At 38.4% G+C, this 12,931-nt stretch overlaps 1 protein-coding gene across 6 annotated transcripts in view; it reads right to left on the reverse strand.

The window, feature by feature from the left end:
- Positions 1-12,931, reverse strand: part of neb (nebulin) — an 81,639-nt gene that overhangs the window by 28,416 nt on the left and 40,292 nt on the right. For all 6 annotated transcript variants that reach the window (XM_051708657.1, XM_051708656.1, XM_051708654.1 and 3 more), the window contains exons 86-117: positions 12,733-12,837; positions 12,515-12,622; positions 12,294-12,407; positions 12,000-12,197; positions 11,750-11,854; positions 10,872-10,976; positions 10,667-10,774; positions 10,477-10,584; positions 10,265-10,372; positions 9,644-9,748; positions 9,425-9,529; positions 9,156-9,254; positions 8,926-9,030; positions 8,722-8,826; positions 8,306-8,410; positions 8,100-8,204; positions 7,906-8,010; positions 7,712-7,816; positions 7,070-7,174; positions 6,710-6,814; positions 6,233-6,334; positions 3,983-4,084; positions 3,685-3,792; positions 3,495-3,599; positions 3,292-3,396; positions 3,092-3,196; positions 2,888-2,992; positions 2,674-2,784; positions 1,773-1,883; positions 1,585-1,686; positions 1,364-1,468; positions 766-855 (exon numbers count right to left, since the gene is read on the reverse strand). In XM_051708657.1, coding sequence (XP_051564617.1) covers positions 766-855; positions 1,364-1,468; positions 1,585-1,686; positions 1,773-1,883; positions 2,674-2,784; positions 2,888-2,992; positions 3,092-3,196; positions 3,292-3,396; positions 3,495-3,599; positions 3,685-3,792; positions 3,983-4,084; positions 6,233-6,334; positions 6,710-6,814; positions 7,070-7,174; positions 7,712-7,816; positions 7,906-8,010; positions 8,100-8,204; positions 8,306-8,410; positions 8,722-8,826; positions 8,926-9,030; positions 9,156-9,254; positions 9,425-9,529; positions 9,644-9,748; positions 10,265-10,372; positions 10,477-10,584; positions 10,667-10,774; positions 10,872-10,976; positions 11,750-11,854; positions 12,000-12,197; positions 12,294-12,407; positions 12,515-12,622; positions 12,733-12,837 — 3,459 coding nt within the window. The remainder of the gene's footprint in view (positions 1-765; positions 856-1,363; positions 1,469-1,584; positions 1,687-1,772; positions 1,884-2,673; positions 2,785-2,887; positions 2,993-3,091; positions 3,197-3,291; positions 3,397-3,494; positions 3,600-3,684; positions 3,793-3,982; positions 4,085-6,232; positions 6,335-6,709; positions 6,815-7,069; positions 7,175-7,711; positions 7,817-7,905; positions 8,011-8,099; positions 8,205-8,305; positions 8,411-8,721; positions 8,827-8,925; positions 9,031-9,155; positions 9,255-9,424; positions 9,530-9,643; positions 9,749-10,264; positions 10,373-10,476; positions 10,585-10,666; positions 10,775-10,871; positions 10,977-11,749; positions 11,855-11,999; positions 12,198-12,293; positions 12,408-12,514; positions 12,623-12,732; positions 12,838-12,931) is intronic.

Here is a 12,931-nt window from a genome sequence, read left to right on the forward strand (position 1 = left end):
GGCAGTAGAGAGGTTAAATCATTTCCCAGAGATTTTGAAAAAGCAGATCTGTGGAGAAATCAATCTTGTGACATTGAGCAAAAAGAATCACACGAGGAGTGTGTAGACCAAATATGACTGCTTTCAATAAAATCAATTCAAGTCAATTGTAATATTCTGCATGGTTTTGTTAAGCACCACGTAAGTCTTGATTATATGATAAATGAAAATGTTCCTAATTGAATCTGCACACTCCTCAGTACAACAGCATGTCAAATATTGTAAATGCAACAACATTTTTTGACAATGTGAACCATAAGAGATATGTAGTTCAGGTCATGGTGATCCAGATTTATATGTTCAAAAACTACTGTCATGCGAGACAAATAAAGTTAAAATGGCAAAGAAGAAAAAAAACTGCAAAAAACTTATGGCAGAATAAAAAAAAAAACTGGATGGAGTGCTGGGCTATAAGTCTGTGCTTGGCAACAAGGCAAAAGCTTGCAAGACAAACACAAAAAGAGACTAAATCAAAGTGAGAGGAACAAAAAGACAAAAACCAAATGGTGGGAATATAAAATAAATGGGCAAGAAACATTGAAAAGAAAGTAAACAAGAAGTAAGAAATAATGCAATGTCTATAGTATTTGCATCAAATAATTATCAAAGTTTATCAAACTGAGTGCCACTGGACTATGAAAGATCAACTATGTCAGTCAGAAGAAGATAGAAGTAGAGCATAGAAATACACAAGACAGACAGAGAAGTGCATTTTTCGGCCCTTACATCACTAGTCAGGGCACTCATTTTCTTAATGTGGCGCATCTGGGGAGTGTCATAGCAGGCAGCACCATGGAAGGATGGCTTTTCTTCCACCTAAAAAGCGCAGTGAAATGGCAGGGTAACATCAATGAGAATGAATGAATGCATGGATGGATTAAAGAAACATGATGGATGGATGGATGGATGGATAGATAGATAGATTGATAGATAGATAGATATGAATAAATACTGGGCAGACAGGGAGCAGTGAGAATATGGGGTACATGGTACATATAATAAGAGACATTTAGATTAGCTTACATAGACAATGGCAGTATTAATGCTGATGGGCATGAGAAGCGCTGCTAAGGCATTTAAATCTACTACTACAGTTACTATAGAGTGCTACTGCATACTAATGACATGCAGTTGCCACAAGGATGAAGAGGGACACCAATGTGAGGAAACACAGAAGTTCTGTGTCATCTGGAGTGTCGAAATACACAGCATATGGCTTCAAAAAGTGTTCCTTGTGCTATCGTGGGATTTTCTCTAAATATACAAAGTCTATGGACAACACTATGTCTAAAGTGGAGTTACTAGAGGCTGTTAACGCTATTACCTGGCTGGTCAGCTTAGACACCTCAGTGGCAAGAGCAATATCAGGGCGGCCGAGCAGTGTTCCACCACGGCTGGCCTCCTGCCGAGCCTTGTCACGGTAACCCACCTACAAGAACCCCCCCCCCAATTGATAAGCATATTTCTTGCAACCATTAATGACTGTAACTATTACAATTAACTATTTTAACCATTTACTACTTGGATACTTTATGTGACACTCACCTCACTGACAAGCTTAGCAGCTTGAGTGGCTTTCCTGATGTCTGGACGGTCAGCAACTGAGGTGTACGTCAACTTGGCTTTAGCCTCCTGCTTATAGGCAATCTACGTGAAAAGAGTCGTGGAATTTAAAATGATAAAGATCTAATGTTGAAACTATTCTTTGTGGCAGATACATCTTAGTTTCTTACGTTGCTTTGGTTCTTGGCCACATCCATGGCATGTTGTACCTCAGGTGGAACAGCCATGTTGTTGTAATTGGACTTGCCTCTCTCCTTCTCAAACTTCTCTTTGTACAGTTTCTGTGGAACAATCATTAAAGATTAGGATATGGAGCCAGAATAGAGAGTAAAGTATTTTGAACCTGAAAAAGTCTTCCATAAGCAAACATAACCTTTCATGCTACAATTTTTTCAGACAAACTTTTGGCCCTGAACCTGAGACATGGCACTGTAAAGAAAATGTGAAACGTAAAAAAAAAAAAAAAAGATTTGTAGCTAATAATTTCAAGAATTTCGTTAGTTGTCATTTATTTTAATTGTATTTATTTAAATGTATTAAATGTATTTTATTTAAATAATAATGTTAAAATGAGTTAATTAGACACAATTTAACAGGTATAAATCTTTGGTACAAGTATATGTATATACGCCATGAAAGCAGTGGACATTCTGTAATTAAATGTATGGCAAAATCTACTGATGTTTCCAGTTGACTTTTTCACTAATTGGATCAAATGGGCAGATTCAATTTATATCAAGTATATTGGCAAGATAAACTTTTCCAGTGCATTATTAGACACTATACATAAAGATTTAAAACAAATCAAAAGCTGAAGTTTAATGAAGCGTAAACAACCTATTAATTGCAGAAATTAACGTGTTAAATTTCCCAGACTTAAACTCAAGACTTGTAACTGAAAAGAGAGCACTTTCATTTACATTTCTATTTTTCACATTATTTTTTTTTCTTTCACAAATTCAAAATACATTTGTCTCTAAATTGGCTTCATACATTAGGATGTGTGGTTACTACTTTATATGCACAATATAAATGTAACAAACTCTTGCAGTAGTGAGCATTTGGACTTACATCACTTGTGATTTTGGCAACCTCTTTGCTGTGCGCGGTCTCACGGGTTACAGCAAGAGTGGTGAAGCCGCCAGACTGATGATCCTTCTTACTAGCCTCCTTGTATTTGCTCTGCAGAGGAAGTTATCAAATGAATTTAAAAAACACTTTTCCAACAGTTTGTTATTTTTGAACATACAGTATCTAATACTTGCATGCAAGATCTGTGCCGTACCTCAGAGGAAAGATTAGCCACTGATTTAGCATGAAGGATCTGAGGAGTGTCAAGAACAGCCAGGTACTGGCCCTTGGCCTTCTCATACTTCTCCCTGTATTTCACCTGAAGAACCAAGATGTTTTTTTTATTAGTTATATGTAGTCATTTACATGTATGTTGATTCCAAAGTGTTCTATTTAAAAAAAAAAAAATAGCACTTACATCACTGGCGAGCTCAGCATTCTTTTTAGCCAGAAGTGTTAATTTATCATCTGTGATGGACATTACACAGCCCTTCAGCATTTCCTTATCATACTTGTACTCAACCTGTGAATTTCAAGAAAAATCAGTTCATGAATCTGCGGTTATTTTCTCTCAAACTATGATTGAAAGGAGAGTAGTGTAATGGAAAGGGTACGAACGTCACTCTGCTGGAAGCTGTTCTTGGCAGCATGGACAAAATCAGGTCTGTCCACAGTCCAGATCCATTTGTTCTTGGTGGCCTCATACTTCTTCTTGTACTCAAGCTACAAGGAAAAAAGCACAAACAATACAACATTGCTTTGTGGATGAACTTTACAAATCCTTACAGCAGGAATCTACATGGCATTCAATGGAGACTTACATTGCTGATGTTCTTGTAGGCCTCTTTGGCTGCACGAATGTCATGAGCATCAGGAGCCATGTTGATATGAGCCTTGTTTTTTTCATATATTTCCTTGTATTTCAGCTGCAAAAAAACAAGGGGTTTGAATTGAGAATTTTGACATACCAACTTGAGTTTTGTTCCTTTTTACAAAGTGTGGTAAACCTACATTGCTAGTCATCTCCTTGACTTTCTTCATATGCTGATTCAGAGGAGTGTCATGTCCAAGTGTGTAACCTGTTGCTTTGTTCTTGTTGTATTCCATCTTATAGATGATCTAGAGAAGAGAACAGGGAAGCCAAAATGTATGAATTCATGTGCCATGACAGGCAAGTATTTCTCAAGTTTAAACAAATCTAGGTTCAGGAATGAATATGTATGTAATAATCTGCAAAAAAAAAAAAAAAATACTTTCTGATGCAGGCACATGCAAATGTTGGTGGAATGCATATGGCGATTATACTCACATCGCTGATCTGCTTGCTGCGCTTGGCAACTTGGTAATCAGGGGTGTCCAGCACTGATGTGTATTTCGACTTGGCACGTTCATATTGCTCTCTGTACTTCCACTGAGGAAGATGAAATGCAAGTCAGCAACAATTTCCATTCCAATGATGTATTTTAAATTAAGTTATTAAAAAGTTTTGGCAGACTAGTTGATTACAGATGATACTGGCAGAACTTAACATTTAAGCAGCATTTGTATTTATTGTTATGGAGAACACTCAGCAAGATACAATGACATATTTAGGTTGTATAATTATTGCCAAAATTCATTCATTAATAGGGAAGATGTTAGCAAGACTAAAATGTTCAAGCATTACAAATGCCATAAGAGGATTAAAAATAAAATGGCACTTGCCCAAATCTATCCAGTGAAAAGCATGCAAATGATTGCTGTTGGATACAATAATTTTTAGTTGTCCAAAATATGAATCAACACACACATGCAACAAAGAACGTGCAGTACGCAGACAACCAAAAGATGGAGCGTATGGAGCTTGAAAAAAAGGAATTTCAGGAACGAGAACACAGAAAAACGCTGACAACTTGCTACTGTATATACTGCTATAACGTCTTTGCCTCTAAAGTCATTCTCTTCCACTAACTTCTTCTGCAACACTGCTTATGAAACATACAATTCAATGTTGAACATTGATAGTTTAAGCTAATTTAAATATTTTAACTTCAGCCATTACTGATGTTTCTTTGTTCATTGCAAAATATTTTAAAGGGTTAGTTCATCCAAAAACAAATTTCTGCTGAACACAAAGATTTTTAAAAGAATATCTCAGCTCTGTAGGTCCATACAATGCAAGTGAATGGTGACCAGAACTCCAAAAGCTCCAAAAAGGAGATAAAGTCAGCATAAAAGTAATCCATACGATTAGTAATCCAGTGGGTTAAGCAATGTCGTCTGAAGTGATCCAATTGATTTTGGGTGAGAACAGACCAAAATATAACTCCTTTTTCCACCGTCACCTTGATAGCTGTCTCCTTGGCGATCATGATTTCAAGATTCAATTAAACTTCCACATGCATCAAGCACTAGGAAGTGTAATCGAGCATGAAATCACGATCTTGACAGTGGATCTGTCAACATGTACAGTGAAAAAGGAGCTATATTTTTGTCTGTTCTCACCCACAACCAACTGGATCGCTTCAGAAGGCATTAGTTTAACCACTGGAGTCGAATGGATTACTTTTATGCTGACTTTATACCCTTTTTAGAGCTTTTGGAGTTCTGGTCTCCATTCACTTGCATTAAATTAAATATCTACATAGAATGAAATATTCTTCTAAAAATCTTCATTTGTGTTCTGCAAAAGAAAGAAAGTCAAATAAATCTGGGATGGCATGAATGATGAGCAAATTTTCATTTTTGGTTGAACTATCCCTAAATAGAAAATAAAGGAAACAACCACCATAACATCCATGTAAAGTATATCTGAGCAACTGAAACATCACTTTCTTTGACTAAATCCTTGTCCCACCTAAAACATCTTTTGCACTTATGGACAGTGGTCAGTAGTTGTGTTTAAAAACAGGGTAAGGTGGAAAATGTAATACTGTACAAATGTAGTGACTGTTAATCACTCTACCAATTCACTACAGGTTAGGTTAGGTTAGGGCTGCAGTGATGAGATGAAGAGATGAAATTCTTAGGTGACTTGGACGACTGCCTTTAGGCAGATGGTTACCTTACTCCTCATGCCGGAGTTGTACATGGCATTGAGGATGTCAGGGCGGAGCAGCTCATTGCAGCCACTCTTGTTTAATTCCTTGGCCTTGTATCTATATTTTTCCTGTCCATTAAGGAAACACACAAACACATACACACAGGTCATGCCACAAATGAAGACAGAGACTTTAGAGGACTGGAAAGCTGCTCCCAAAGTCCAGGAAGAATAGACCAAGAGACTTCACAAGGTTCAGGTTGAAGGTTTGCTAGTAACTATCAACCATGACCCCTTATCTTTACCACTAACCCTTAACTCAGGATCCACCCCTAACAACAAATGCATTGCTCAAATGAAGCATTATCTTGAGCGCTTCATTTTGAAGAGTTTGCGCTAAATCAGAGGAGAGAAAGAAACATGATACAGTGACGTTGTAGCCATGCGACAGAAACATCCAGTGGATCGGAGACAACCTCATGCTCGGGCCCCTGTAGCAGGCGATGGACCCATTGTGGAAGCTGGAGCTGGTGGCTTTACCTGACTCATCTTGCTGTTCTCCTTTGCCAAGATGTTTCTAGGGTCATCTACAACTATGGTGTACTTATCCTTAGACTTTTCATAGTTGGCACGGTAGGATCTCTGCTCGGGATTTCAAAACAGGAATTAAAGACAACTGCCTCAAGAGCAGTGAGAAATGAGCACTCATCCAGAGGAGAGAGAATGTCATAATGATATATAAACTCAAGGTGATTCCAGGAATTGTACTAAATATGAACGGTTTTCATTACAATATTAAGAGAACAGACACCAGTTCGAGACAATAATATAATAGGCATATTGCAATAGTTTACCTTTACAGCTGTAACCAGTTTTGAGGCAGAGCAAAAACACAGGTTATGCAAACATTTTTATTATTTGCACTGTATTTTTCATTACTCTTTATTTTTCCTCATTGTATATAAGGCTTAATATACTACAGTGGTATGATCTGAGGTCATGCTTCCACTAACTTACATTATTGATCAGAAGAGAAGCATTCTTGGCAGCCTCGAAGAATGGGGTGTCACATGTGTACTTGAAGTTGCCTCTGTTCTTCTCAAAAGATGCTCTGTAGAGTCTCTGTTACCAAAAACAGATAAGAGAGTGTGAGTCAGCTCTTACAAAAAGTGTTGTGGATGTATTATAGTACAGTGATGGTATCAAATGATAATACCATGGTACTGAATTGACTGAACTGATTACCATTACCTTATTCACCATGGTACTTATTATCAAATCTGATATATTTAATCATTAGTTCTGCTACTAATTATTCATTAACACATCTGTTGTTAAAAAAATGAATGAAACTGTGGTGTTGTGGTTGCTCTTTACTTCGCTGTAGAGGGTCTTGTTTGCCTCTGCCTTCACCATCTCAGGTGTGTCCCACACGTAGCAGCCAATACCCTTGATCCAGTCAAGATCCTCTTTGTACTTGATCTTAAGTGGATAAGAACATGTGAAAATGGTTAATGGCACTACAAGCTTCTGTCAAACACATTATGAGCTGGCTGCAATGGTGAGTTAATGGATAAATGATCCTAAGTTCAGACATGAAACTCTACATATCGCAAGTTGATAGGTCCTTCGGATATGTCATCTGTCAGCCAATCTGTTTGCATACTCTATTAAGCCAGGCTGAAATTCAGCCAGGCTGAAATTTCCTTTGACATGAAATCTGTTATCTTATCAACTTGTGTAATCTGTCTTTGTCTGACATTTAAATTAAGTTGGTTGAAGGTAAGCCGGTTTCACTGCAGTGCACTACAAAAGTTTTTTCTCTGAAACCCTCCTCTTCCCCAGCACCACCTGTATAGATCTGCTTCAAGGGGATTGTATGTACGTCTAATCATTCATCAGCAGCATAAGCAGGTCTAGTTTACCAAGACACAACCTACCAACCTGTCATGTCTATTATAACACTTTAAATTTAGGTTGTCATGATTAAACTAAGAGAAGGGGTAAAGCTATTCTTACGTCACTGATGCAGTCCCTCACAGCCCTGCTGTGGAGGAACTCAGGGCGGTCTGGGATGGACTTCCAGGTGCCCAATGTACTGATGTACTTCTCCCTGTATTTAACCTATGAGAGAAGGAGAGAGTGAGTGACAGGATACCTCACTAAACACATTAAAGTTTAAAGCAAATAAAAAAATCTCTAGGTTGACTGACCTCACTGATGTCATCCCTGACCCTCTTGGCACAAAGAATATCCAGGGCATCCTTGTCAGCATGGTAGTGTCCTTTGGACAGCTCAAAGGTCTCCTTGTAGCGCAACTGGAGAGAAAGGGTGCATAATGTCAATACTCTATTGCTGATATTTACCAGGCCATTAAAAGAAAAAATAAACCGTCTGGTTAACTTACATCGCTGGCATTGAGGTAGGCTTTCTTGGAACGAACCAGGATGGGTGTGTCATGGATGGCAGTGTACCTGTGCTTCATCTTCTCATACTGTTCCTTGTACTTGTTCTAAAGATGATAGAAAGTACAAATTACAAGCTTGCTTGCCCGCACACAGACATGTTAATCAGTGCCGAAAAGGATCTCAGCATTGTAAAAAGCACAATTACCTCACTGTACACCACCTTCATGGACCGAGCATGATCCAAGAGGGGAGTATGTGACTCTGGGGTGAAGAAGGCCCTCTCTTTGGATGCCAGATTAACATACTGGTACTGTGCAGAGAGGAAAACATAATATTATCATAATAATCTCTGAACAGTAAGATATTTTAAAGTGACATCACAACAAGTCACGTTTAATCCAGCTATTAAAATCACATTAAGAAAGCTAACAGTGCCTGTAAATGTTCCTGTAGCTCAACAGGTAAAGCATAGCCCTAGTAATGCCAAGATCATGGGTTTGAATCCCAATAAACACACAAACTGATAAAATGTATGCACTGTAACTTGAATGCACTGTAAGTTGCTTTGGATAAAGCATCTGCCAAATGTAAAAATGTAAAAGAAAGCTAACAGTGCTTTACTTTGTTAGTCAGATTCTGGGCCCATTTGGCTCTTTGAATATCAAGCCCATCCACTGTGGTTGTGCATTTTGTCTTCTCCTTAAGGCCATCAGCGCGGTACACCAGCTGTGGATAGAAACAGAGATGTTGAAGGTGTGGACAGGCTTAATAAATACTTAGATTTTATCTCAGGACTATTCTGAGGCTGAAATAAGAGCCACTTACATCACTGATGTGGGTCTTGAGCTCAGTCACACGCTTGTACTCTGGTGTGTCCAAAACTACACTGAAGTTGGCAAAGTTCTTCTTGGCATCGATGTCATATGATTTCTAGTAAAAAGATGTAAAGAAAAATCCTAATTAGTACCAGAAAGTCCTAAATCATCAAAGTGAACCACAATCAATGAATTGTGACATTCATAATAGTGAAATTCAAAAAGTGGGTTCATAGTTACCTTAAACTTGGTGATCTCACGGATTCTGACCATCTCCGGGGAGTCTGCCATGAAGCAGCCAATGCCTCTCAGCCACTGCAGATCCTCTTTATATTTCAGCTACAAAAAGTCAAACAGTTACCACTACTGTTGCATTTTACATTTTTATTCTACATTCTAGATTATTATGATGATCACTTAAATGTCAAGGCAGGAAAGGCCTAAGATGCATCAGTTGCCATATGTAATGTGTAGCAATATGTTTAAGTGCATATATGAGGGACACCTACATCGCTGTTGAGCTCATTGACGTGGAAGCAGTGCATTAGCTCTGGGGTGATGGGCATGGGCAGAAGAGTTCCTCTGCTGTTGTAGTACTTCTCTTTGTAGCACAGCTGCAGAGGAAAATTTACAATGTTCGTTGATTAGAGCAGCTAATATTTTGGTGGTGTAATATGGGCAGATCCAGTGCGCTCAGAACTTTTAATAAATAATATGGAAATACTTACATCACTGATGGCCTGCTGAGTGGCCTTAACCTGTCTGATCTCAGGGGTGTCATACTCAGAGTGGATCTTGTCCTTTTCCTTCTCATATTTCTCACGATATAGTCGCTAAGAGAAAAATACAATCAGACATTATCACTCGCATCTAAAAAGTGATGCTTTATTTGTAATAAAGTTATCATAACTGAAAAGAAGATAGCTCACCCAAAAATGTAAATTCTGTCATCATTTACTCATCCTCATGTTAATCCAAATCGGTATGACTTTCTTTCTTCGATGGAACACAAAAGGATATTTTATAGGCAGAATGACAGCCTCAGTCACCATTCACTTTCATTGAATGGAAAAAATATGCAATGAAAGTGATTGTTGACTGAGACTATCATACTGCCTATGTTAGTCTCAGTCAACAATCACTTTCATTGCATATTTTTTCCATTCAATGAAAGTGAATGGTGACTGAGGCTGTCATTCTGCCTAACATCTCCTTTTGTGTTCCACAGAGGGAAGAAAGTCATAGAAGTTTGAAACAACATGAGGGTAAAGAGCAGAGAGTAAGAATGAGAGAATTTTCAGTTTTGGGTGAACTTTATGAACTTAAATATATATCCATTCTGAACTTACATCATTGGTGACCTTGTTTGCCTTCCTGATGGTGACAAAGTTGACGCCTTGAGGATCAATGGTGTAGCTCTTGGCTTTCATCTGATCATAGGCTTCCCTGTACTTCACCTACAGAGATCGGAACATCACATCACAGGGAAGAACGTATGCAAAACATAACATCTCTTTTATATTTTTAGAGAAAGTGGCTGAGAATTGAGGTGTTTCCTCACATTGCTGGTGGCAATGCTGTTAGCCTTGGCCTGCTTGTTGAGAGGAGTGTCGTAAGGAAGAGCATAGCCGGTAGACATAAAATTCTTATTGGCCTCTTTGTAGAAGTTCTGAAAAAAAGTATGAGATTTGAAGCATACATCCACTGAGAGACACGTAAATTCTCTTATGTACTGGTAAGAGATGTCATACATCACTCTGGATGTAGTTGGCTTGGCGAGCCCTTTCGGTATCAACAGTCACAGCAGGTGCAGTGTTTTTACCCTTGACGTTTGTGACATAGTCATGGTGGTAATTGAGCTGCAGAGAGGAAACATATGAGTTAGAAATTTCTGTTTCAAACAAATGTTAGAGAAGGTAGGTTAAAATGCATTTTTGTTATTTTAGAGCAACTTACATCACTCAAGTTATAAGCACTCTGCTTGCATGTCTCATAGACAGGGGTTTCCGTGACAACAGAGAACTGCTTGAAGTGCTCAATTCCTTTAGCTCTGTACAGATTCTGAAAGAGAAAATTACACAGGAATAGAGGACAACATGAGAGATGACAGAAGAGCAGGGATAGGAACTAAAAGGAATTTAAAGATTCCGTTACAATTCCAATTCCTCTTAACAATTCCAGTTCCTTACCAGTTCCATTAACGATTTTTTAGTACTTTTGAGGATGAAAAAATGAATAATGTGCAGTTTTGTAAACTTTTGATTCACCAAGGTCCTGTTTACACTTGGCCACTTCATGTTTTCAGTGATTGGATAGCTATCCGATTATGAAAAGGCCAGGTGTAAAAGCCCTCTGAAATGCATTCGAGACAGATTGCAATCCGATCACTCAAAACACTCCAGGAGGTAGTTTGAGACACATTCCAGATGAAACTGGTCAAGTATAAATGCATCTGGCTGTTCAAGTCACATATGTAGCTTAGCTCTGCCCAAACAGCACTGTGTCAGCATTGGAAAATGTTAAACGTAACAGCTGTTACCGAATATTTGCATAGAGCTCGTATAAAATAACAAAGGAAGAAAAGGATGTACATTGTAGGAGAGACAGAACTTTTTTCCTCATTTATTTGATGCAGATCGCATCAAAACTGAACTAAATTAACTGAAACTAAACACTGACATTAGTGCAGCTGACGTGCATGATGCACCATCTACAACTGGAACTGGTAAGAACCGGTTTCTGAATAAGAACTGGTTTTCGGTTCCCAACCTTATGGAAGAGCAGTAAATGGAAGAGGGGTAAACTGCAAGAAAATAAAATGAGTCTATACTTACATCGCTCTGCAGATTCATAGCTTGCTTACAACGAAGAATCTCTGGAGTGTCCCAAGTGTAGCAGCCAATACCCTTCAACCAGTTGAGGTCATCCTTGTAGAAGATCTGAAATGAGATGCAAAACCAGTTAGCAATCTCACTTTGCACTAAACTCCCTTGCTGAAATTTGCACAGGAAAGAACCTGAATAAATTAACCATAATTTTGAATGATGTTTGAATGTTTGTGCCTCTAGAATAGTGATGACTCACATCGCTTAGTTGCTCGTTGACCTTGCGGGCGTGCACGTACACCTGCATATCAGGCAGGCATATCCACTGATGCAAGTATTTACGGTAGTCAACCTCACTGACCGTCTTCTGAGTTTTGCGTGCAGATACTATATCAAGCATGTCTGGAGGTACGTGGACCTTTGCCTTGGTCTTCTCATAGTTGTCTTTGTATAGACGCTAATTTAAAAGGACACACCAAGGTGATACAATGAGGTTCAAGTTTACAATTCTGTCTCCAAATTGGTCCTCCTATGCAACTGTTACTTTACTCACATCCAGTATGAGTTTTCCAGCATTGATACATCTTGCAGTAGCTGGGTCATCCGCAAGACACTTAGGCAGGCTGTACAGGGTCTTGAACTTCTCATAATCTTCCTTGTATTTAACCTAGAGAAACCACAGAAGATTTAGAACAAAGTTAAGGACAATTATATAATTTTATTTTTATTGAGGCTTTAGTAAGCACTGTAAAAGTGAATGCAGTATTGACTCACATTACTCAAGATGACCTTCTGCTGTTTGGCATGGGCTAAGGCATGGGAGTCGTGAGGGATGTGGTAGCTCTTGGCTTTGATCTTGTCCCAAGCAGCAGAATATGCTTTCTGAAAGCAGACAAAGAATATTCAATGACACGCTGAGCAACGGTACACACAAAAAAGAAAACCAGGAACATTTTATTGCAATTTCCGGAAATGTTTTCATTTAGGCTTACGGTGCTGTAGATCTGCTTCAGGTTGTAGCATCTTGCATAGTCATAGGTGTCAAGAATAGTGGTGTAAATGTGCTTCTCCTTATGGTATGCCTCTCTGTAGTTCAACTGTGGATGAAAAATAAAACAGTGTTTAGTATAGTTTGAAACGGCAACTTTAATTTTCCTGAGAATTTTCAAGGGCTTGAGTTAATGAATGAAT

Source organism: Myxocyprinus asiaticus, chromosome 10 (assembly GCF_019703515.2).
Source record: "Myxocyprinus asiaticus isolate MX2 ecotype Aquarium Trade chromosome 10, UBuf_Myxa_2, whole genome shotgun sequence".
NCBI lineage: Eukaryota > Metazoa > Chordata > Actinopteri > Cypriniformes > Catostomidae > Myxocyprinus > Myxocyprinus asiaticus.